Source organism: Bombus impatiens, unplaced genomic scaffold (assembly GCF_000188095.3).
Source record: "Bombus impatiens unplaced genomic scaffold, BIMP_2.2 scf_1079, whole genome shotgun sequence".
NCBI lineage: Eukaryota > Metazoa > Arthropoda > Insecta > Hymenoptera > Apidae > Bombus > Bombus impatiens.
In genome coordinates this window covers 15,023-41,925 of record NT_177498.1, presented here as the reverse complement: position 1 = coordinate 41,925, position 26,903 = coordinate 15,023, and the positions used below count along the sequence as shown (strand labels likewise).

Sequence of the window (26,903 nt, the reverse complement as noted above, 5' to 3'; positions counted from 1 at the left end):
AAATTCTTGTTGTCATCCATCGTTGTCGTTTAGAGAAAAATAATTTAACTATATTCTTACTATATATCCTGGGTATAATTAAGTAATAAAACGATTAGTCCGCAATATGTTAACATGATTTATTGTATTTCAATATAAACAAACGAATACCGAAATAAATTTCAAGAAAATCCAGGTAGTATGCGGGTACTAATGGAACGTGATACGTTCCTGAACCAAGCGTACTCTGATGGCATATTTTTAAATTAAAATTTGAAATTACAGCATTTCGCGCGGTGACATGTTGGAAGAAGGAAGCAGATGATCAGATAAAGCAGTTTCAATAGAAAGTTCTGTTAAGGAATGAATCTACATATGTATTATGTTTATGGTGAAGGGATATGACGTTTTAGTCAGCTGATGGCGAGAAGTTAGCTGCGGTCACCTGTCAAGACGCCATTGTTATTGTGACAATTTTGTTGCACTGAGCTACAGTGTTCTTTGTCTTCTCCTGCAGTTCGTGGTTTATAGCGTCGTATTTAATATAGTGATAAATTATACGCGTTTACGTACCGTTCAATAAATTGAACGGACATAAGACATCGTAATGGGTCTTATTTGCTCTACGGCACAGGTAAAAAGATTAACTTAAATAACATTTGTATCTTTTTTTTCCCGAACGCGTCTGTATGACTTAAATCACTGGTTGTGTATATCTCACTCAGTTTAATCTGATAATTCTGTCGGCTATTTTGTCTTACGAAAATAATGTTTTTCTTCGGTTAGATTATACGAGGAAAATTCTATGAATCATCGAAACTTAATTATGATCTTGATTATGTCATTCTACTGTACATCATATTGATTTTTTTTAAATTCTTAAAAAGAATCTGTAAATATTAATTCTCCTGAAATAAAGCCGAAACAACTTCTACAAAATAAGATATAAAAATTACTTGATTTAAAAAAAAATTTATAAATTGTACAAGATAATACCTTAATACTATGAATAAATACAATTGAGGAATTACTGATAGTAGGGGTGAACTCAACAAAAGTTTATTTTGAGAGAACAGTGTTATAAACTTTTTTCATATGCGCAAACTCAACCAGCAAGGCAGTGAGCACTGTGGAGTTTACTTCTATTATTAGAACTGTGAACGGCAAAAAATGTTCTTTATTTTCAACAAAACCTTGTTTTATATTGAAACAAAAAGGTATCTTGTCAAATGTAGTCAGATATATATATATATATATATATATATATATATATATATATATTGTTTACCATAGATCAAGTTGATAAAATAACAAAATTTTTCACAAAATGTTGATTTTGCCTTTACTATTTGTAATGCATCAATTGTTTTAACACAAATAAAAGAAATATAACCTAAATGGAATAAACACATATAAATACTTTTGTATAATTCATATTGATTTGAACATCTTGTTATATAGCTTGCTTGCCTTTGTGGAAGCACAGCTTGCAGCTTCTGTTGCTCCCAATGTCCAACATGTCGCAACAGTACAAGTACTCGTATTATGTATGCATTATTATTAATGCTGGGAACAATTGCTGCTTGTATTACATTGGCTCCCGGTTTACAGGACGCACTTAAAAAGGTAACGTTTCAAAATATGAAAATATTGAAATGAATCTCAAATCAAATAGATATATATATTATATCCATATATATATATATATATATATATATATATAATAAATACAAGAATATACATTGCCTGTATATGTTATGTGTGTAGGTTCCATTTTGTACCAATAGTTCAAATTACGTACCATCAAAATTCACCGTTGATTGTGAATCTGCTGTTGGATATTTAGCAGTCTATAGAATATGTTTTATTATAGCCCTTTATTTCTTCCTAATGTCAATTATGATGATAAGAGTAAGAAGTTCTAAAGATCCTCGGGCTCCTATACAAAATGGGTATGATAAAATAATTTAATATACAATATATATTATAGACAATTAATTTAATATGTGGATTCTATTTTTAGATTCTGGGCTATTAAATATCTTCTAATAATTGGTGGAATAATTGGTGCTTTCTTTATACCTGAAAAATCATTTGGGACAACATGGATGTATTTTGGTATGATAGGAGGCCTTCTTTTTATTATTATACAATTAATTCTGATTGTTGATTTTGCCCATACATGGGCGGATAATTGGGTAGGAAATTATGAAGATACTGAATCAAAAGGATGGTATGTTTAGTTGTTATATCATTACAATTTACCTATTTTGTAATTATTATAAAACAAGTAAATTTCTATTATTAATATAAATTTATATAATTAAATATACAGGTATGCTGCACTTTTGGGAGCAACATTATTTAATTACGCTGTTTCTATTACTGGAATTGTTCTATTGTTTATATACTTTACACATGTAAGTTTTCATACGAAATAATTATAATTTTTATTAATATTTAGCTTTTAAGTTCATCTCTGTTTACTTTTGTTCTCTCTTATAGGCAGATAGTTGTGATTTGAACAAATTTTTCATATCTTTCAACCTGATTTTATGTGTAATTGCTAGTATTATATCAACTCTATCAACTGTGCAAGAACATAATCCACGATCTGGTCTTCTTCAATCATCTATTGTATCCCTGTATGTTGTTTATTTAACTTGGAGTGGAATTTCAAATAGTCCAGGTATATATTCTGAACATATGAATGTAATATATTAATATTTATTTATATATTAGTGAAAATTATTTCATATATATACATAGTGAACATTTATTCATATATATTTATGTATGTCACTGTCTTTGTGTTATTTACAGATCGTGAGTGCAATCCTGGATTTTTAGGGTTAATTTCTGGCAATGATGCTGATGCAAAGAATCGTGTTGCCTTTGATAAGGAAAGCATTATTGGATTAATTATTTGGTTTAGCTGCGTACTGTATAGTTCTTTGCGTACTGCATCTAAATCATCAAAGATTACAATGTCCGAAAACATTTTGGTCCAGGATAATGGAGCTGGTATGTAAATGTAGTTGTATTTCACATAAAATTGGTACATGTTTCTTTTCATTTAAGCTAAATAATAATTAAACGTAAGTCTTATTCTCTAGTAAATATACACAAACTCATAGATTTCATATACCATTATTGATATATTTATGAGTTAATTTTAAGAAAAACATTGTCTTATGCATGCATAGTAAGACTATGTATTTAAACATACACTAATAACTTGTTAAAGTGTCTTTAACAAATTGTACTTTCTTTGTACAGTCAGGAATGCAGGAGACCAAAGTCTTATCAACAATGAAGGTAGGCACACACTATTAAATTAAAATAGAATTCAAATTCAGTGTTTCTACCCCTCCTGTTTTGTTTTATTTGAAAAAAATGTAGCATCACATAATATGCATATAATATATTTTTATGCATTTGCACAAATTTAATTAATTCTCAAATTTTAGTACAGATAAATCACGTAACATTTATTTTTTAGAAAAATCAAATTTTGAAGTATAGAATATAATCGTTATTTATATAGTATTCGTTTAGTAGTAGCGTGTGCCTTCTTTCACTATTTTGCGTATTTCCTTTTTTACATTTTTATATTCAATTTTTTGACAAAGAGTTGTCATATTTTTAACACAAACATTTTAAGTTATCAATCAAAAATATAATTTTGATGCTACATAAAAATATATCTTTTTCATTGTTTTTTGTTTGCTAATCTATGTAATGTTGCTTGGCTTAATATTTTCCTTTCTATGTGCCGCATAGCTTGAAACAAATTTATTTTAATGTGCATGTATGTAGTATTACTTGTGAGTCTAGTAGTGTTGTTAATCCTAACAGGAATATTTCATACATCGATAACTGCACTGTAGATAAATATTTTCTTCTCTTTTATTCCTCTTTTCCCTAATTGTAATTAGATTATACTCCGGTAAAAGGTCGCAATCCTGATTCAGAAACTGGAAATGAAGCTAAAGTTTGGGATAACGAAGAAGATGCTGTAGCTTACAACTGGAGTTTCTTCCATCTCATGTTTGCTCTGGCCACTTTATACGTTATGATGACACTTACTAATTGGTATCAGTAAGTATTTTTTATTTACTTCAAATAAAATCATATACATAATCTTATTATTCTATATATATATATATATATATAGATATATATAGAATATAGAATATAGAATATAGAATATAGATATAGAATATAGATATATATATATATATATAGAATAGAATATATATATAGAATATATATATATATATATATATATATATATATATATATATATATATATATATATATATATATATATATATATATATATATATATATATATATATATATATATATATATATATATATATATATATATATATATATATATATATATATATATATATATATATATATATATATATATATATATATATATATATATATATATATATATATATATATATATATATATATATATATATATATATATATATATATATATATATATATATATATATATATATATATATATATATATATATATATATATATATATATATATATATATATATATATATATATATATATATATATATATAGAATATATATATAGAATATATATATATATATATATATATATATATAGATATAGATAGAATATAGAATATAGAATATAGATATATATATATATATATGAATATTATTTTTATTTTATAGGCCAAATTCCAATTTGGATACCTTGAACTCTAATACTGCTTCAATGTGGGTAAAAATTATATCTTCCTGGATGTGCTTAACGCTGTACATTTGGTCATTGATAGCTCCAGCAGTATTAACAAATCGAGATTTCTCTTAAATACATTATCTTTACATCAAGAGTGGTAATTAGCAGGTATATAAATTTATATGATATAAAATGATTAATATATTAAATCATTCTTAATCTATAAACTTTAATCATTATTTGTGAGCTTTCATAGACATGTTATATTTATATAATATATATGAAAAGATTACTTATTTAATTAAACTACATAGAGTCTTATGGTATATCTTTCAAAATCTTATTTATTTACTTACAATATTTAGCTCAAGGTATAACAGTTGTGCCATTAATGATGGTAGTATGTTCAATAATTAATGATTAACATAAAAAGGCACACATTAATAAATAGTTACACATATTCTATTATACAATTTTATTTTTTATTTTTATTATACACAATATATGTTTGTATGGAGGTAAGAATAATTTATTATAAAAGCTAGAAATTTGTGCTTTTAGATATCTTTTATATTTGACATTGATTACTTTTGTTAATTTTTCTATATATATTGTTTTCTTTAATTTAGTAATTTCTTTTTAATTTCAGTGTTTGCAATGCCTCTATAATTAAGACTTTATTGTAAAATTTCCATCTGTAGAGTGATAACATTGTAAGTATCATTTGATATATTATTCTGTTTGATATATTTTTAAGTTAATTTGTTTTAATATCATTAATATAATACATTCGTACATATTAAGTGGTAGATTTAGTAGAAATAGTTTATAAGCTTTTTTTAAATGAATGCAGATTTTTATTGCGGGAAACTATATTGTTTTGAACAACAATGGGTTTACAGTCAGTTTCATATAATGAAAATATAAATTATTTCTTGTATATATTTTAAATGTTCAAAATGGAATCATTTTTGTTCTTGTATAGAAATTAAATTCTAATTAAAATTGTTTAAATTAACAACATAATATTAAAATATATTCAAGTTCTATATATCTATGTATATATATTTACAAATTTACTATCGCATTTTACATTTAATAACTTTAATGTGATAATAATTGTATACAAAAATATATTCTTTTTTAATGATACTCTTTATTCTGATTAAAATAATAAACAAATCAAGTTCAATAATAAACAATTTTATTACCCCTTAATAATTACGTTTTATTAGATGATATGTAAAACTTAATCCAATTATAACTAAAACAGACATAGCATTATTAACTGAAGAATCGTTGCAATAAATATTATTTGTTAATAAAACTTTATTACGTCATTTATAATTTTCACCAATGTGCAGTTCATTCAAAGTTTAAGAAATATGTTCAGAAATAAACGCAATAAATTTTTTGTTGCTATGAATGTTCTTAAATATTATTTTGTAACGGAGTAAGTACAATAAAAAAAACGCTCTTAAATAAATAACGCTGCACTAAAATAACCAGTTAGACATTAGTCCGCGTAACATAATATTTAACATCTACAAAGATTTAAAAAAATGTACTATTAAAATTACAAAAATACATATTATTTACAAGTACTTATATAAATGAAATTTAAGAATATTTATATAAATTATGATTGTTCTTAGCTATCATATACATCGTATACGAGGCAAGCTATAGGATTTCATCTTACTAAAAATGAAATAAAGATCATAGGCACTATTTACAGTAGTTTTGATTAAATTGCAATTATTTGGTGAAAAAATTATTGTTGTTTCAACGATTTCGTCGTTGTTTCTGGCAATGAAGATTTTTTCATTAAATAGCTTTTAATATTTTGAAATGGCGTATCAACTAGTAAAGTGAGAACTATTGATAAAATAAAAATCCATAAAAATTCATGTAGGTCAAACTGTAAAAAAGTAAATATATTATTAATAACTGTATTTATGCGTAGGTTTACATTTACAACTTACTTGCATGCTGAAGAATGCAAAATGTCCAGCACTTCGAGTTCTTCCAACATTGTAAAAGTATATTGGAAACTGTGTTAAATATATCGCATAACTGAGCCTTGTAGTAACCAGAAATCCCTTCCACGCTAAAAGTCTACTGAACCAATCTATAATTTCAGTTATTACATTCATATCTGTTTGTAATTGTATAACTGTATGAATATCTATTATCTATATTTCATAAGATGGTTTTTACCACTTGTATTCCCAGTATGGTACGTCACAGTTGCCCATGCAAATATGCTACACCAGCCAATGGGAGCAAATGCATTATACATTGCAGCATCTATTGGGTTATATATATAATTTATGGATCCCATACGTGCAGGTCCAAAGAATGCACAACAGCACATGAATGTGCATAAGATCCAACCTGTGTAAAGAACCATCTAAAAAAGATATGGAAATAATTAATGTTACATTAATATCTGTAAATTATATATTATGCTACTTACTTTATTCATCTTGTAATCTTTTGGCAAATATCTTAACAGATAGCCCATAAAAATTCCTATTATGTAAACTGTCAGTCTATGCGATGGCAGAGTATATGAAAAATCTGCAGTATCGAATAGTTGTTTTATCCTGTAAACGTATAAATAGATTAGGAAGAAGAAGTATAGATATAAGGAGTATAAATATTCAATAAATACTCAGTCAAAATTTCTAAATTCATTAACTTACGAGGTACCAAAGAAGACATAATTGCTTAATTCTCTGTAATATGTTACAAAATATCGAAGTGCAGTTGAAAATAAAGCACACATAGTAAGAACAATAGTCCCAATCTTTGGCTTTTTATAAAGGAGAAGCACCATCAAAGGTGAAAGAATGAATAGCTGCGTGTCTATGCCTAGGTGATGAGTATGAGTAAGACACTAAAATTGAAAAAAGTGCTTTGTAACTAGAGATACATAATTTGTTAGTATATCTTATCCTATTATATAATTTTACAAAAATTAATGCGTGACTTATACCATAGATTCGAATCCAAAGTAATTATGAATAAATAGAAAGTTTCTCCACCATGTTCTCTTGCAAATATTTGCATGTTCGGTTATCACCAAATTCCATTGTGGTCCAGAGCCAGTATAAGGTATTACATATGTGCATAACAATATCAAGGTTGCTAAAGGTGGCACTATTCTAAGAAGAAAAATTAGTATCCAATTAGTAATAGATGCTGAAATTTGATCTATTGGATTTGATCAATTTATTCTGATCTCTATTCATTTTTTAACGCATTTGAAAGTACAATGTATAAAAGATAATATAAATCATCTGTATCACCTGATTAAACGAGATATGTATTCATCTTTTATGTCCAAATTGCCAGTCTTTTTTAGTTTCCCAATAAAAGAATATGATGTTAAAAGACCAGAAAGCATTATAAATGGGTCTGTGTAAAGGCTGGCAGCTCTTCCTATGACCGTCCATGGTTTACCAAGATACTGAAAAATATTAAATTATGGATTCCCTCGTTAGAATTAGAAATATAATCAATGTTTATTATAAAATAATCTCCATAGATAGCGCGATCATACCTCGCTCATTTCCGTTCTGTTTGCGTAAGGATTAAAGAATAGAGCCATGCTTTTATGAGCTAAAAGCAGCATTAGAGCATTTATAGCTCGTATACCATGAAGTGTAGCTATGTCATTTTGTCTTCGTTCTAACGATATAAGCTTCTTGAAGTTACGTTTCAAAGAGAACGATAGAAGTAATTCGCTTGTTGGTATTTTGTAATGATCACAAAGAGCTGCTACAATTGTCAAGACAGATATAGCTATGAAGAGTAAGCTGAAAAAGATATCAGTTACCATTTTATTCTCTATTCAAGATTCAGCACACTGTGCATTATGAAAATTATTTTCCACAATCTCTAGTTATTTATAATAAATAATTTTTCAGATATTTTTACCTAACAAATATAGTTTCCTTTGGTACAGGTTCTTTCGTTTTTACTTGACACATTTCTTTGTTCACCTTCACCGTAACTTTTACGCCAGTTTGCGAGGTGTATCTAGTAAGGATCTCGCGAATAGACGTCTCGACATCTTTGAAACTACACGATGCTGGAGTACAGACTGCCCAATTTACTATATTAAATCGAGGTACTCGATGGCCAGACTGAAACCAGAAAAATAAATTGTCAACTAGAGCATAATTGCCTCTTACAGCTTTTGAGAATTTTAGCGAATTTCCAAGAACAGAAGCAGGAATAAAAGTGAAAGATTGGGATTAATATCTCTTGGCAAAATATTATTCCTACAGAGAAACATAGAAAGAATTATAATAATCAGACGTATACGGGATTTTTTAGATTGGACGTTTCATCATTGGTAAATGTCGATGATTCTTTAACACGAAACAGTTAAATGTTGTTAGAGATTTAGTGAAAACTTTGTATAAAAATATCAGAGTACATAACAGTCAAAATACCGTACTTTGGTATTTTCGTCACATTCTGAAATACACGGTGTAATTCCAATGCGAAACGTGTTACAATCAACGACACGAAACGCTTTCTCGAATTACGTTACGTTATCTAAAAGTATTGTATTGATTGTTAAACTTGTAGAAGTTGTCGCAATGAAAGTAGACGTGGTTTATTATGAAATTCTGACATAATATCTTTACAAATTGTATCACGATTCTAACTGTTTGACTAATAGTTTTATACAAACAGACAAATATTTCATTTGAAAACGTTTTTGGTACGATTATTTAAATATACATCAATGTAATTTATAAATTAATACGTCATGTCGTCGTTTAAACATTAAACATCGCGCGAGAAAATTATTCTTCGGAACGGAATATAATTTTGCATTTGCCAGCAACCGAGATACGTTCCATAAAAAATCATATTGAAATGTTTTTCACGGAAAAACCTGAGAAACTCTGCAAGGATGGATCATTCAAGTTGCGTGAAAGTATGAAATATATGAAATTGATAGAAGATACGAAGGATTCAATGACGAAATTAGCTGCAGGAGGACTGAGATCAGCAACGAAGAAGATGCGAATGCAGAGGAAGAAAAGATGAGCTTGCATGGGGTTTACGTCTAATTTACATAAGCAAGATATATCTAACTATATTTCCAACAAGGTTCAAGACAAGATTGTAAGTTGGAGATATGTTTCATATATATCGACAAACGAATGTGTGGATGGATGGTGAAATAAACGAATAATTGGTTTTATTCGCCAACGGCCTCAGCCATGCAGGAACTACCGGTTCCCATAAGAACACCGAAGTCAAACTGCGTTGGACACGGTTAACTCGAAACGGGTGACCGTGTGCTGTTGGCGCGAAAAAAGAAGAGAGGAAGAGACCGGGAGAAAAATTGGAATCCGTTTGTAGCGATATTGGCAAAGGTTCGAACGCTGTAAAACAAAAATACGCGATGAAACGAAGTCTAACGGGAAATTGAAATCCTGTTAATACACAGATATCGTGGTTAAGCGATTAATGGACCGGGAAAAAGGAATTTTGCCCCGTTGCTACAGCGTGCCAGGCTATCCACCGCAAATGCCGTACTTTGGAAAAAAGTTGCACGTTATAATTGGAAATATTTTTCCTGTCCTTTATCTGTTTCGATGTTATTGCGACGTAGTTTTAAATTGGTAAAGTATTCAGCGATTAGGAACTCGCGAGATCGGTAGGTCGCAAACTGTTTATGCAAACTCGTATTTTTATTTTTGTATCGCATTTGTCTCGATTGTATCTCACGAACGGAGACAGAACATGCGCTCGCACGAACCTTTCTCCTTGCTTTTTCGTGTACAATCAGCCCCTTAAGCGGGTCCCGCACGTTCTGCTACACCCTGTATATTCTCTCCGTGTTTTTTTCTGTTTGTTTTAAGGAAGAACCGCTGTTAAAAAGGGGAGCCTTTTTCTCATAAGAAGAATAAATAAATCGGGACAATAAATTAGCAGGCAGAGGCAGAGGAGTCGTTACAAAGTTTCTATCGTCGATGGCAAATGACACAAGGGACATGTACGTGCGTATATAAAGTGGCGTAGTGTACGTAAAAAGGTAAGCAACATTTTGAAACTTAAAAGAAATTGCTTCCTTGAGAATCTTAGTTTTGATACGTATTCGTTGTTTCCTTCTATGCCCAGTTTTCAATCGCAGGCACACGGTTTCCTATTAGCGATTGTCTGCACGCTTCGAAGTGGCAGGTGTCTCGCTTAATATTCACAATACATTGCTGTTTTCGCCGCAGCTACGGATCAAATAAATTCCTTTCGTCTTATCCTCTGACAGATATCTCCTGTCGCGTCTCGATTTACGCAGATTTACGCCGAATCGATTATGCATTCGTCCGTAATAACGCGTTAACATTCTACGAGTATTTTCACGGTGCAAATTCTCAGACGCCAGATTTCTTCTTGATGATTCGAGTCTAAATATAATCGGAAAAATTTACGGACTCGTCGCTCTTCTCGAGGTCTCTTCTTCGGAGATTCTTCTGCAACTTTGTACGTGCAACCTGAATTACGAGGAATAGACGAATGAAATGAATTGGCAGAAATGAATATAGCGAAATGGAAAATGTAACGTATTCTGTACGACTTGTACGATTGTTTTGTAACATGAAATTTATTTGCAAGATTCATCGAGCGTTTGTTCGCGTTTATTAGCTCCTGAATATAATTCTCAAAGTCAATGATACCTTGTTGATAACGCTATCCGTGACGATAATAATCAGATATTTTCAATATTTAATTTAAGAGACTTCAGTTTGGACAAAGTTGAGTGGCATATTATATGCTTTCGTACGAAACGAAAATAATAGAATAATAATACAAAGAAGCAAATTTAATATATTTCCAGCTACGACAATCCCCTTTGAAGCGCGACACAGAATCGTAAAAGGAATAAAATGTGCGAGAAATTTCGTCGCCGGTCGAAGAAACGAATTTCGCAGATCGCAGATGCCACGTGAAATATGTTAATGGGAACTATAAATCAGTCGTTCTTAAACGATAATTAAACCGATTTTCTCTAACGTTTCTATCCTTGAGTGTAAAAACCACGATATTCAATCGAAGCGTTAACATCAACGCGAAGAAACATTGCTTCTGCGGTTTCGAAGAGACGGCAACCACACGTACACGTAAGTACTTACATCGGTGACGTTGCTTCTGAAAGCATAATGGGAATGCACCAACCGATGAAGATGCCTCAGATCTAGGCGAGACTCGTCGACGGTCAGCTGAAGGTACGCCAAGCAATATTGCCCTTGAATTCCGTCGCTTCCTTCGATTCCAACGCACTCGTCGAAGTCGCCGAACTGATTTATATTTCCGTTTAACAGGCCAGACGGTATTTTCGCCGTTGCATCGTACACTTTAAAGAGTAATAAGAGAATTATTGGAAATGACGATCACAGGGAACAGACCACGACGAATACATATTTTTGTTCTTCTCTTCATTTCGATGTCGCCTTACGACCGACGAGGAATATTTAAAAAATCAGCCGAACCTTACAGCTCCGGACAAAAACTTATAGTATGTATAATTTTTAATGGCTTCTTCCAAAACCGAGAAATTTTCCCATGATCTTATTTGGGAACTTTAATAAAAATGCTGTAAAACATAATGTAGAGGCTGACGATAAGAAGAGTCTTTGAATGTTTTTAAAATTGAGATTGTGGAACGTTGACGAGAAGATTTATTGAAATTCAATCGTCTCATGAATAATGTGGTTCCCCCTAGAATGATGTAACGAAGTAATAAAGCTGCAAAGAAGATACGCTTACTCGTGTTTAATAGATATTTAAATTATTCAGAGTGTGGCAGTAAAGTACAAGCGAAAGTACAGTTTGAAAAATAATCGCGATATCTTTCGTCGAGAAAGTCTGCCACGGGTAGAGATTCTTCGCGATAAAATGGATATTCCCGATAGGCGAAATTATTATTAGTATTAATGTAATTGTGTAGCGCGATTATACTTACTTTTGAGAGCCCACAAAGTGAATTTGGCAAGCTCCCGATGAAAAATGTCAGCGTGCCTTTTGCATTCTCCGCTTACTCGTCCAACACTGGGGTCGAAAGCTGGAAGAACTTGTAACAATCTCCTTGCCTCTCGATCAATTTGCTCGGGAAAATCGTCTAAACAAGAAACGTGAATTTCTGTGATTAGTACGTGTTTTAAGGATTTGATTTTTAGTTGGATCATTCGATATATACTTTAAACGAAACGTTACACGATGCGTGCTGAATTTAACGCGCAAATAGTTCATTTTTCCAGAATAATGCATTGTATTCGCGCTATTTTTGCCGACAATGTCTCGTCCAAATTTGTCTCATCTTAACTAACGATCCTAGAAAATTTAGTAGACCGTGGGTGGCCGATAACTATCGTCACAGCCACTGTGTAAATTAATAAAAAAAAAAAAAAGAAAAATTGGTTAACTTGAAAACACGAGAAAGAGAGCAAGTCCAAGTTCGATCAAGAGGTCTATCACGATTCTTCGACACGCGAAATCAAGATCGAGACAAGGTTGATTCAAGAAAGACTTTCACTTCGTTCGGTGGTCTCGAGGATACAGCTGGTATCGCGATGAAGTAACAGGCATGTAAGTACGTGTTCGGCGTGCAAACGGAGATTACAACGCGAAACTAAATGCCAGTACCAGCCGATGGAGCTTCTGTCATTGTTATGCTGACGCTCACGTTCGGGTACTGTTTCTACAAACGTGATTTTTTCTACGAACTTGATCAATGGCTATAGTGCCCACGGTGCTTGGCTATCGCGGAAGACGTTCTAAGACTTCGGAGGAGGTCAAAGTACCGTTTATGGTAGCTCGAATAGTTTCGTTCAGGGACATATAAAAAAAAGAAGAAAGACGAAGAAGATATGACTCGTGGACATAAAACTGTTCCGACGATATACGTCTCGTATCTTGGACCAATTGTCGTCGCTTGCATATTCCACTGACTAATGGTCAGTTACTTTGTTTCCTTTCGGGATTGCCAGATTTCGTTCCTTATCCTTTTTTTCTATTATTTCGACCTTATGTCACATCGACGTCCATTTCTTCCGATTTCATCGACTGGATTTCTTCGAGGTAACTTACAGTCTTCGACGCTGATCTCTGGGCTCTATATCTTCGCCATTCGCATAGCCCATGTTTGGTAGATGTTGTCTGGTCGCTAGATGTAAGTCGGAGATTCTGTCTTTTTTCGGACAGAGTTCGCAGGTATCTTCGCGCGTCGAAAGATACCTGGAGGATTAGGACCTCGAAATCCGCTGAAGGATCTAGAGGCTCTCTTCCTCCGCAAGATCGAGGAGCTCCGAGAGGGTCGCGAGCAACCTCCGAGCGCGTAGTAACCCGATTGTAATACCCCGTAGTAAACAGATGGGTCGCCAAGAGGAATTAGTACTTTGTCATGGTAAACTGCCAATTAAAGGTACGTTTCTTGGGCTTGATGGTCATCGTCGTTCGTTTACTCTCTTACTTACTTTCTTGTTACTCTCTTAAACCGGAGACCGATAAGAGCGCTCGCCAATAGTCGCTAAAGGTGTATGCGACCTGAAATCTAAAGTAGGAAACAGATTTATCCTCTTTTCGACTCGCGTTCACTCGCAAGATTATTTCTTTCTTGGTCGTGTCGTTCGTTTTATTATAAAACTGCCTCATATGCGATGCAAAAGGCACAATTGGGAATAAAGAAGTTAGCAACCCGGTATTAATAAATTTTTTGTCACCTTGAATATTAAATCGAGCTTGATATGAAGCGATTTCGACATTGATTTGAATCTTGATGCGATGTAAATGAAAGCAGCCGCGCTAATGAATGTGAAATCACGTATGTAATTGTTGGAACCTAACGCGCGCCATACATATGTACGATCGTTGGAATACAGAACAATACGATCGTTCCAGCATTTAACGTCAGCGTTACGCCTATCGAACGAATTTAACCCTTAACTGTAAAAACTTTCGTCGAAGAAAATCGCGTATATGTCACGACGAGTGAGATTTCACCCCAGTAAGTCACAGCACGACGATATTAGAACAAAAGTGCCATTTCAAACACCATGGTCCTCGGGAGTTAATGACGTTCGTTGCAGATGCCACGCGCAAGATTAATCCTCGTCGAAAGCTGATAACTCCGCGAATGCGTTAATTCTTTCGAGCTTGTTCTCGATTATCCTAATCTCAGTTATCTCGATCGGTTGAACGGGCTGCCTCTACGGATAACACGGCGAAATTGCGAGAAACTCGTTTCGCTGTCGTCCACGCGTGTATAATAAAAGTAAAAAAAAAAAAAAAAAATCGTAGAACAGGTGAGAACGGGCAGTTTTATCGATTATCCGGATATCTCGTCGTGTCATATTATCTGTGAACTCGAGAGGTTTCACATACCGCGTATTTTTTTTACGTTTTTGTAGCTGCACCGTGGCCGCAACGTGACGCCGCGAAACACGTTTGGCAAACCTAGCATCGATTGAGACACGTATCAACCTGTACCCGTGAGCTAATTATTAGGCCACTCTTTTGCAAATCTATTACATACATTTACATACATAGTTGCATGCAAATAAATCGTGAGTGAAAGTCACAGCAGTTTTCGTAACAGTCTGTTAATGTTCATTCGAAGTCTCGATATAATCGCGGCAGAGGATGAACTCGATTTCCTCCGTTTTTTGTCGCAATGCAAACGCCAGGCGTTGCAACAATGGTCGACGAACTGTGCAAATAGAACCGGATATCCATATCTTGCCTGTGACACAGGCACAGGGTGGTCCATAAGTCGCTTTCCCATTAAAAAATTCCATAACTTGATTTGTTCTGTATTTCTAAATTTTTGTGTCCTCAGAAAAAAAAAGTGCATTTCTGAAGCCTATTTTTAGGGGGAATTTTTTAACGTTTTCTCATTCGCCACCCCATGTTGTCCAAGTTCGTAAAAATTGTAATCCCAGTCCTATTTCAAGGCCACCAGTCTGATGTAACACCGTGTATAATAAAAAGATGTTATACAACTTTAAAGCGAAGAAATTATTTGTAGGTCACCGCGTATATGCTTGCGTCTATCAATTATCTTTGATCGATCTTAATCAGCGTCGTTTTATTAGGTTTGTGCAAGCAAATAGTTAGTGCTACCGCTTACAAGCTCATTCCGAAAGAAATCGTGTTAATCTTATCATAGATGAAGTTTTATCTCATATTTTATCTTATACTGGTGAATCGATTAATTCGAGTAAACGTGATTAAATGTGCTGTTGTTAATCGTTGGATCTGTTAATTGGATCTTCGGGTTACATGCTCAATGTACATATACGCAGGGGAGAAGCACGATAAGTCGACTTTTTGGATATTTTATTAGGCACTAACGTGGTTGAAAATAAGAATACGTAAGCCTTGAAAAATACGCGACGACTAAGAATATTACGTAATCTTGCAAAAACCGTAACTGGTATGTTAAAAATATTTAAGTGTCTAAATGAAACGCACGAGTCGAAGGTAGCTGGAAGGATGCGGCGAAGTTAATTTCAAAAGCAAAGAGAAAGACAGATTTGTATGTCGAACATCGTATCGGAGTAGATTCCTCGACGAAACGCGGAAAATATGAGTTGCATTTTCACCTCGTGATCTCAACTGGTACAGTTGGCGTTAAAAAGCAAACGAAAGCATCGTTGTCTCTGTAAACGATAATGCACTGTTGGTTCTCTATTTATTAGGTGTATATGAAAATAGTGGTCGTGAATTGACGACTATCGCCTCAAAGTTAGCGGCTATTATTTTCGTGTCACACCTAATACATTTGTCGTTCGAACGTAGTTCCGATTGCTCAGCGAGCAATGTATTGGCAAACTCGACGAAGTTGCACAATGAGAGAAGCTGGCTGTTCGGTGTTTCTTCGGTATTTATCGCACTTGTTGATGCGTTTGAATATTGAACAGTGTTACAAATACACTGGTCGAAACGATTAAATGAAGCGGCTCGTTCGCGTCGTGGTTTTAGTATTCGCTAGAGGCTTTATTGACCGAGAATCTCCAAGTGCGCAACATGTACACGCGTTTAAACGCATTTTATCTGTGTTAGACTTTAACCTATGTAAAAAGTATCGGTATACGAGCACACGCGTTAGGTCGCCATAAATTTCTAAATCGCGAGATTGGTTACATTCGTCTGTTGCGAAGGAACAAGCTTCTTTTTCTTTTCCTTTTTTCTTTTTTTTTATCAATATCGATAGGTGTAAATAGCCTTTCCGATTGAATTTTCAAATTTGCATACGAATCGTACCAAGAGCGTGCATTTTGTATAATGCGCCGTGACTAAGAACGATCGTGGCTTGAGATATCGATAATCGCGGTCCTCCGCGCTGGAAGATGTTCCAGGCTCGCGAAACCAGCTAAACCAAGCTAAAGTCGAATTTACGCTGTCTCACTTTGGCGGATGAACGCTGCTCCCATCCTTGTCGTTACCTGCGGATGCTGTAAATTTGGTTCAAGCCGATCCAAGAGCTTTCGCTTCGACGCATTTGCACGAAACGGTCTCCGCCGGCGAGCTAAGGTGGTCGGATCGCTTAAGAGATCGTCTGTACAAATATATGGAACTGTGTTTCCAGCGTAGCCAGACTCGGCTGCCTCGAAAGCTCGTTAAACCTGTGGCTTTAGCCATACGTACCATTGATCGAGATATCTACTGTATCGTGGTATTTTAATACAGCTTTGATTTCCTTTATGTAAGGTTTCCTTCTCTGTAACATCGTAAAGTTCTTTCTGCGTGGAAAGAAAAGTTTATGGATTACGAATATTTTTAAACAGCCTATCCGAAACACTGGTTGCAAATAATATAAACTTGCTATTCGTAGTACGTCGCTGTCAGAATCTGTATATCGACGGAGACCTGTTAAACCTGTTAAGGTAACGTGTCGAAATAACACGCGCCTGTAGGTTTAAGAATGAACTAGGAAGTGGAACAGCTCGTGGATATTTCATTCGTTATTTTAGATCAAGAAATTTATGTCCAAGTACGAAGAACGAAGGTCAAGAATATTCGTATCGATTCATTTGGGTATACAACTTAGGTACGCACGATGAAATTTCTCTGATAAATGACGACAAATGAAGATTAAGAGGTACATTCTAAGATCAAGTTCAGACGTCCACTCTAAATGTTAAGTAAGAGAGACGCGAAGCTTGGTAATGGCAGAAGTAGACTCGTGGTCTACTTCTAAATCAAAGAGAAACGTAACCGAAAGTGCGATCTAACCCGAAGGAGGATTACAAAGAATAAATGAAACAGACGAAGACCACGCGGCGAAAATATGATAAGTTCACTAACGTATATTGCCGACTGCTTAACTTTAGTTTATTCGATTCGTCGATTAAACGACAAAATACCCCTCTCTTAAAAAGAGGCTGATATAAGGTAAGAGGAAAATAAGTATCGTAGCGATGCACTCGCTGTGAGACAGCGAGACAGCGAGGCAGCGAAAGAGGCGCTGAACTAAAACCACGTCGATGCATCGCTCGGGTTAACTAAGCTACGCGAACCTTCCTTCTAAGATTGTTGGTCGATGTGGAAAAATGTTGATACCCTTAAAAGAGTATTTTACTTTTCTGACAAATCATTTCTGCCCGCTGTCGAGCGCTGACGATTGAAAACGTCAAGGTCACTGGTGCAATAGCTTAAAAGTTGAATGACCGCTTAACCGAGATGTACTTGTGTTTTAAAATTATTACAATGGCTCGTGAAAGCATGGAACAGCTAGCTGGAGCCAAACCATAGTGTTATCTATGATCACCATAGATGTCATTCAACCGGCTACCGAATTACCGGAATAAGAAGAAATATAATCTCTTGCATGCTTTTATTATATCGTCGCGAGGTGGCTTTAGTCGAACTACTGAAATTCGCGCGATCAGAACGATACCAAACACGACCGATCGACGATTTTCAACTAAACTATAGAGATATGTAAGGTGCGATTAGGAGGAAGGAATGACTGGACTCTACAGCGTCTTGTTACATTGCACCTATTTTGTCTCGCTGTCTATTTCTCGTTCTTTCCCCTGATGCACGCACGTCGGAGCGACACGAGTCAGATAACGTGGACCGATTCTCGGAAAGTCACCTGTTTTTGTTGTATCTTTAACGCTAACATTACCAGGCCCGTCGTTATTTCTTTTTATTCGTCCGACTTTACGTAAATCTTTATATTAGCGAAAATCGAGAAATTGATCAAGATCGGATAATGAGTGGTTTAGCTAATAAAAGTATAGTAAAATGTAGGAAAGGTTGGTGGTTAAATACGCGTCTGTCGAACGTCGCGTTTGATGTCTTAAAACGAAATAAATTCGCACGTTAGGCTTTTATCTCGCGTTTAATCGACACTGTGCCCTACTGTCCTGTTCACCCGTGATACCACGGAAATGTACAATGAGAACGATCAGAATTCAACTACTTCGAACTGGATCGAACGTGCAGCATGCAATTTTTACAACGTTCGCGATTATGTCATCGTGACGAGGCAAGCGTGGACTTGGCTGGCAACGATTACGCGTCCGAACGACAAGTTTCGTTTTTGCCTTCTTTTTCGGAACCTAGTAACATGTAGATACGCTGTGTGCAATATGTGGTGAAATTGAGCGTATATAGCAGACGAGAAATTCTAGTATGCTAGATGTGGCGAAATATAGAAAGTAATTCACCAATAAGATAGTAATCTATATTTTCCTGTTAGTTGCAATTTTTCCACTGTAAACACAGAAGCGCCAGCGACCTTCTGTATTCATATTTCTAGTTACTATTTTTCCTATTATTATTTATTCTCTTTAAAGTTGTACCGATTACTATGGCCATTAGCGAATAGTTTTATATTCGACGGCTTATCGAACTCCGTTCAACGTCTTCGCTCCTTTGCGACAGTCGATAGTCCTTCGTTGGACCAGGACCGACGCGATATCCTTAAGACTATCGCCGGCGTTACGTTTCTCCCTTTCTTCACTGTGCGTAGCACGCTCTATGATTACGTGGCTGATCGACAGTCTCACATTGTGGATCTTACGTTTAACAGGAGGATTGTCTTCGGTTCATTTGCAAAGATATTTCTGCGGCAAGACATCCAGGCTGTGACGATCTCTGTGTCTCGATCTCTTCGTTTTAGCGAGCAAGAAGAATTCACGCGTATTCGCGGATTTTCCTTTCTTTCTTTCTCTTTTCTTCGAACTCGAGACACATGCGTCGACGTCAGGCGAACGAATTTGGGTCAAAAAGTGGCCGAAAGAAAAGACAAGGTTAAACGTGATGCACTTTTTACGTGTTCAGGTTCATTGTAAGGACGTGCACGCGATACAATGGGCAGGGAAATCGTGAGAGGTATACTGGCACTGTGTACGGATGAAAATCGGACTTTAGTAGCGCGCATTTCGAAATATCGAAAGTAGTTTTGCTTTTTTCTGTCATTTGTTCGATCAACGGTCGAGTTTATTTCGCTCGTGCTATCAAACAAAATAACAGCTCTTTTTGCCACAGTATTTGAACAAGTGGACTGCGTTTTTTATACTTTTTTTAAAAACGTCGTTGTAGGATCTTTGATATAGATGGTTCGATCGCTTTGCAACAGTAATGTACGATGATATTTTAATTATAGCAATAATAATATGAATACATATTATAACATTGACCTAATATACTCCTATCTAAGATAGCATCGAATTATATTGCGAATTATGGAAATAAAGACTTATCCAAGAAGCATAATTGTAAAAATGTGAAGAGTAAGCCCAAGTGGAACAGGTAAAATTATAGAGTCGTTGGATTAAGCGAATCGACATCGTAAAAAGACTGTGAGCGATGTCTTTTTCGGGACTGCGGGAGCGGAAACAAATATATACAGAAAAAGTATGGATACAACCAAATTATAAATGCATCGAATATAATATGAACGCACAAAGGAGGAAAAGTAGCCTCGTAAAATGATTAAATTAAAATGAGTTAATAAAAATTTCCGTTCCAGAATATGCCCATTTGTATTAATTATCCTAATATAGTTACGAAATATACAGATTTACGTTTGGACTATACATATTTCGAAGGCCTAAATGATATCTATGCCCTGCATAGCCAACCATCGAAAAATACGTCATCGTTGACGTGATCGACCTTCGATGTAACGAATGGGTTTTAGAGGTACACGAATAGCATAATCGACGGTAACTTTTGTAGAGCAAGCGTGGTTTTTCGGTATCGAATTATTTTTAACGCTTAAAATATCGTGTTCCAGGCAATTGACCTATAAATTGTTCTTCAACGATCAGGAAGAAAATAATTATCTTCGTCGAATTGACATCTTCTTAATCGCAAGTGGTCCACTTATAAAAATTATTAAGTTCTTCGTTTAATTGCATGTAATTGCGATAAGAATAATTTAATCGTATCTTCGAAATACGAATAGTTGGGTTGTTCCGTGTCACATTATATTAGAAATAGTAGCTGTATCGAACGGACGATTCATTCGGAAACGTCTTTACAAGCCGCACGAATATTTATTCTTACGAGACGAAAATTTTCCCAGCAGCATGTCGATCGATTCTTCGAATCGTTACGTCGCATGAAATTTTCACGAATGACGTGGTTAAACGATTGCAAAATTACACGAATCACGCGTGCTCTAATGGATGTCGACCTGGTCGACGGATGCTTCCATCCGAAGAGTCGCGTTTGCCTAAAACTGTCCGTGTCCTATCAACGGCTACTAATCGCCAGTTGGTCGAAAAGCAAGCGACTCCAACGTAAAACTCGATATTGACGACTTTAATTCAAAACGTCAATACAGTTTTTTTATCAATTTAACAATTACGTCATACATGTACGTAGCCGCGGCGTACGTGCATAACAAAATCGTGTTATCGTCTTGGAGTTGTGATACACAAAAATGAGAAAATTAACAAATATAACAAATATACGCGTCGGTTTAGTCGATTCGAACCTCGGCTCGCGATAACGATATGTACACCTCTTGACCATGGAATTGTACAATTTCGCAGGAGACGGCGGACTTTTTACCGCTAATTATCTTGGCAAAAGAACTCACTGTAGAAGGGATTAGTGCGGACATCCAGCTCTTTCGTCCGCCACGTGGCCTCTGTCTGGGTCGTGTGGTTCCTCCAGTTGTCAATTAGCCCGACCAGCGTGAAATTATTGGCCGATGTGCTCTCGTTGCGCGACAGCACTCGGAGGATCTCCTCGTCTTCCAGGGCGTTGAGGCTGCTGGACGTCAACACGTCCACCGGTTTGCCCGCGTACGACAGCTTCATCACTAAAAGAATCGTCCATGCTCTGGCGAATGTCCTCATTTTTACAGAAAAACGAAACGGCCAGGATTCGAATCGACGTCGATTTCTCCGAATTATCCGATTTCGTTTGGGGTATCTCGTCGACGATCACTCTGTAACTCTACGCGACTTCCTCGACCCTGTTCGGCATAGATCTTCAAGGCTGTAGAGGAACGAGGAACGGTGAAACGGAAGAATCGCTCACGGACCAACTTCGGATGATCGCACGCGAACAGGCTTTGTTTCGCGGGATAAACGCGAAGCGAACGAAAGAGAATTTGCAAAAGTGCACCACCGAATGTTTCACGGACTTCTGTATTGCTTGGACGTCCGAAGGCGAGCTTTATGAGTGATCGTGAGACGACGGAGTTACTTGTGACCACGAATGGGGCGATAGAAGAGGGGTGAATGCTGCGTTCTTCCTCTCCCACTCTGAACCGTCTTCGAAGGAGCTTGCTAATCCTACATCAATTTGATGGGTATAATCGTATAATTTATAGGATAGGTATTTTCTTCTTTTTTGTGCCGTTCATCCTTTGAATACAACGCGTCTGTGTTTAACTATGTGACATTTAAAAGCGATTTTCTAGCCATCTTTTGCTTTTGTCTCTGATCAAACAACGTTTAGCTCTGTTTACTCGAAATTAGCAAAGCTTTTAGTATAATTAGTATATCGCGCTCGAAACAGCGAGCACCAACATAGCGTTACCAGATGGCTACTGATACTTTAGCAAGCTGATGTTTTAACGATTCGTGGAAACAACAAAAATTAAGTTTAGACGAGAGGCGTTCTAAATTTGATGTTATTTTACACAACTGAACAATATACGCCCAAATACGTCCAATTCTAAAAATGTTATTGTACTGTCGTATCTTTCCTCTTTTTAAATGCTTATCATGATGGTAAAGGCTTATCATGATGAAAGAAATTTACATCAAAGTTACACAATATGCAATAGGAATTGTTCAATATTATCTGATTTATAAATTTCAATTTATCACTTACATAGCCGCACGTTTTATTACGTACTTTGTCCCGTACTGTTATGAAGTTGAACGTGAAATTTTCCAATTTAATTATCGTTTTCAATTATTTATCGTTATATCGTTACGTCGTTACATCGTTAACATTTCATACTTCAAAGAACGTCATATTAAAAGTAAACGTAAAACTTTCTTTATCAAAAACGAATAGACACGAAAGTCACGAGCAGCCAACTTACGGTATTTCGATGTACCGTGAAGAAGTTCTTTTCGAATTTTAACCACGGTATTTTCATTTCGATTTCCACCACAATACATATTCAGATCTAGATTTTCTTCTTGCACGAATATTATGCATTTCCTTATTTCATTAAATAATGATCATTTTATTTTTCGTATTTTATTTCGACAATTTGCTGTTTTTGTAATCTAATCGTTATTTAAAAATTGACCACTCCGTGTCGTTATATCGCGACCTGCGCGGTTTCATTCAGCATTTTAGACCTTGCGTGATAATTGTTTGTTTGCTTTCTGCTCACTCCTCTTTTCATACGTTTTTTACGTTTTACGTAAATACTTTTTCATATCTAACTGCACGCCATATACCTGCTCACCTTCCTCCACATACGTTCATCAAAATGTTCAAATACGTTCAAAAAATTGTTACTCTTTATCTTATTAGAGTCGCATCCACCATCATGGTCATGGTAAAAGCCACAGTATCGCGTATCGTCGCATCCTGGTATTCTACGTAGCATTGCTACGACTTGGCCTGTTCGTCGTTTCCACTGCAGTCTAGTTCTTGATTTTCTTCTGTTATTTCATACGGCAAAAATTTATCCCATGCCCTGTCGGGGTTCTTCGTTTTTCGCGTTCAACGTGGCATTTGCCAGCATATTATCGCCGTCTCTTGGACTTAATTTTTTATCAATTACGTCCTCGTTCGTTACTGTGGTTAACAGAAATCTCGTGGAAGCCAAGTGTGTAGACACCTTGTATATTTTCATATAGTATTTCAATATGTAGAAAATGTTCATATTCGATACGACGTTGGAATAATGTTGATGTTCGTATAGAAGGTTCCGCTATATTGTTTCAGAGCTACAGGTTACTCTAGTTACGTGGGACACCCTGTATATATTCGTGCAGACAGGAACATTTCGACAGGTACTGAATTTCAATGCTTCGCGTATTTTACTCTTTCATTTCTTATTTAACGCTATATATTTGCCAATTTTGTGAAACAGATACGAATTACGGGTTATTCGTACAAAATTGTCCACTTTTTAAACGATTGGTTTTTTTTTCATTTTAATGCTACTTTCTCCGATCGTTCGCGTAGTTTGCCACTTATTATTTCTTTAACGAAGCCGATCGTAAATGATACATTTGTGAAGTGTTCGTTATACTTAATATACACGTGTGAATCGCAATAGAGAGTGGGTCGGGGTCCTCTGTGTGTTGCATTCTTTAGTAATCGTTACGACACATTCTACGCGTGCTCTCCATGAATTACGTCTTTCATTCTTCATTTTCGCCAGCCTAAATTTAAAGATTACAATTACTTTCTTTTTTTAATCAACGCCTCCTCTACATATATACCGTGTGATGTGGTAACAATATTTACACACCGCCAGGTTATTACCAGCAATTTTCAAGAAGATTTTCCGATTTATTACAAAATTTTCTTACATCCTGATCTCGTTTGAGGAAGAGAAGAACCGTCGAGATATTTATTTCTACCATATGACTGTTCATTCTGCGTGTATGGTGAAACACGTGTAACAAAATTTGCACTTAAAATTCGAGTTTATACGCGAGCATATCGCTCGTATAAAATATTGATCACATTATACGCGTGATCATTAAGAGCGGAACGAACGTTTCATTGAGAAAGAAAAAGAAGCAGCTGGCGGTTGAAGAAAATCATTCCAGTGTCCTTAAACTTGAATTCATTCATACGTTGAATACAAATAAAAACTCTCGCCCATTCAGCTGCATTTTAACTGCTACTTTTGGCCGTATAAGTGTCTGGATAATACTGTACGTCTTGTATACCGTGGCTCGAATGTACGTAGACACGTGTTTATTTCTGACAGGATGTAATTTAGTTAGAAAATTACGGACAGAACGATTCAGGATTGTTTTATACTTCAAAAAACACGAAAAGTGATTTACTCGCTGAATGAAGAGTGAGATAGAAATGTGACAATCGGAGGATCGCATTAGGATTAAAACTAACTGAATGTGACGATTGTTATCAGGACACGGTGACGCTTACTCTTTAATCGTGATACGCGATGAAAGGATTAACATTTGTAAGCGTCGTGCATTGCGAAGAAATTTCGATACTTGAGGAATTTATTTACCTCGATTCATTTGGTCGTCACGCTGCAGATAACATAGAGAAGGTTCTTCCAACCTGATATTTTTCTCTCAATTCCAGGAATTACGTTTATTACACCAGGACGAGTCTTGTACTTAATTTCAAGACTAACAAGCTCTTAAATGGACAATTTAAGTTTCGTATCATGCTAATTTCGAGAAGATAGCATTGCCTTTGATCGTTAATTTCCCATTAATTCACATACTTTACTAACACTCGTGCGCCAAAGTACTTACGACTGTCGATGTATTTACGATCAGATTTGTACGGATGCACGTTCGTATGATATCAATGCTGGATCAGCGATCTGCAATGTGCTAAACTAAATATATCGTACACATTTCGTATGATCAGACTGCAGAGTTTTATGTATTTATAATTTATGGGAGATTTAAAAGTACAAAATTGAATAAAATGCACGTAACGCTTTCCTCTATGCTGATACGTTTATTTAATAGAATATTTGAAATGAACGATTCATAATGCGACTACGAAGAAACAAATATTTTATACGGTCGATACAAAATAAACAAGTTGGCAATACAGCAGCGGCAAGAACGCAATGCAAGCTATGGTAAATATTTAATTCGGCTGTAAACTTTCATAAGATACTCGGCGCAGTGTCACAAATATCTAAATATTAAAATGTTTATAAACTTGCGGAAAATTGTATGCATACAAACATATACGTGGCATGTTAATATTCCCGGAATTTTATGACAACACGTTGTAAATTATACACAAAGGAAGAAAACAATAAAATACTTTTTCAGTAAGTAGGAAATACAATAATAATTTTTTATGTGACAGCAATAGCAAGATACGTGTCCGGTGCAGCGAAAATGTTCGCTTGTTGATAAAAGGAAAATTGAAGTAATTAGATTGTTTCAATGAATTATTTAATATGCAAATACGACAATTATTCGAATCTGTTACTGCCTATTTCGCTAATTCGATTATAAAAAATTAATTTCAATCTCCTTTGCATTAAAACAATTGCAAGCGTTCAACAGTCCAATTTCTTTTTTAATTGGAGGATTCAGAGCCTCATGAACGATACACATACGTGTCAGTAATCTAGTTTAAACGATGAACTCGGTTATATTTCAATTGTCTTAAAATAACTAATTAGCAAGTAATTGCTACTAGTGTAGCAGGCCGATTGTTATATTAAAGGATAAAACTCTAGCGTACGTATTCTAACTGTGTCTCACGATATGAAAACCCGACTATAATTGGAATGAGTAATAATTAGATAACTAACTGATCGTAACAATGATTTCTCTTAATATTTACCGTTTCACTCGAGATATATGATAATTCTCGGCGCGAGAATGTGCAACATTGTTCATTTGCATATTCAAACTCGATATTTAAACGATGCAATGTAATATTCGTTGAAACGATTTAAGAACGAAGGACTAACAAATAAAAGCTATTGAAAATATACCGTTCGCGTTATAACGCAAGCATAGACCAGATA

General features: G+C 34.8%; 2 protein-coding genes across 6 annotated transcripts; one reads left to right on the top strand and one right to left on the bottom strand.

The window, feature by feature from the left end:
- Positions 1-371: 371 nt before the first annotated feature.
- Positions 372-6,801, top strand: LOC100743237 (serine incorporator 1). Of its 5 annotated transcripts, XR_004462660.1 has the most exons (12): positions 587-613; positions 1,441-1,605; positions 1,747-1,931; positions 2,003-2,212; positions 2,315-2,399; positions 2,485-2,668; positions 2,803-3,003; positions 3,259-3,297; positions 3,918-4,080; positions 4,714-4,888; positions 5,370-5,433; positions 6,687-6,801. XR_004462660.1 is itself a non-coding variant. In XM_012391531.1 (11 exons), exons 1-10 carry the CDS (start codon positions 587-589, stop codon positions 4,850-4,852), a joined length of 1,398 nt encoding a protein of 465 aa, XP_012246954.1. In that variant the 5' UTR covers positions 372-586; the 3' UTR covers positions 4,853-4,888; positions 5,370-5,773. The 5 variants fall into 5 exon arrangements, 4 of the variants coding, with proteins under 4 accessions (XP_012246954.1, XP_012246955.1, XP_012246956.1 ...); XM_012391531.1 differs by lacking the exon at positions 6,687-6,801 and having other exon boundaries at positions 372-613; positions 5,370-5,773; XM_012391532.2 differs by lacking the exon at positions 6,687-6,801 and having other exon boundaries at positions 3,933-4,080; positions 5,370-5,773.
- On the bottom strand, positions 6,476-22,071 carry LOC100749733 (nose resistant to fluoxetine protein 6-like). The gene is made up of 12 exons (XM_003493313.4): positions 21,810-22,071; positions 12,714-12,869; positions 11,884-12,104; positions 8,666-8,874; positions 8,289-8,544; positions 8,035-8,195; positions 7,722-7,890; positions 7,429-7,622; positions 7,200-7,329; positions 6,941-7,133; positions 6,706-6,851; positions 6,476-6,641 (listed from the first exon to the last, which is right to left on the bottom strand). Exons 1-12 carry the CDS (start codon positions 22,069-22,071, stop codon positions 6,495-6,497), a joined length of 2,244 nt encoding a protein of 747 aa, XP_003493361.1. The 3' UTR covers positions 6,476-6,494.
- Between the last annotated feature and the right edge of the window lie 4,832 nt (positions 22,072-26,903).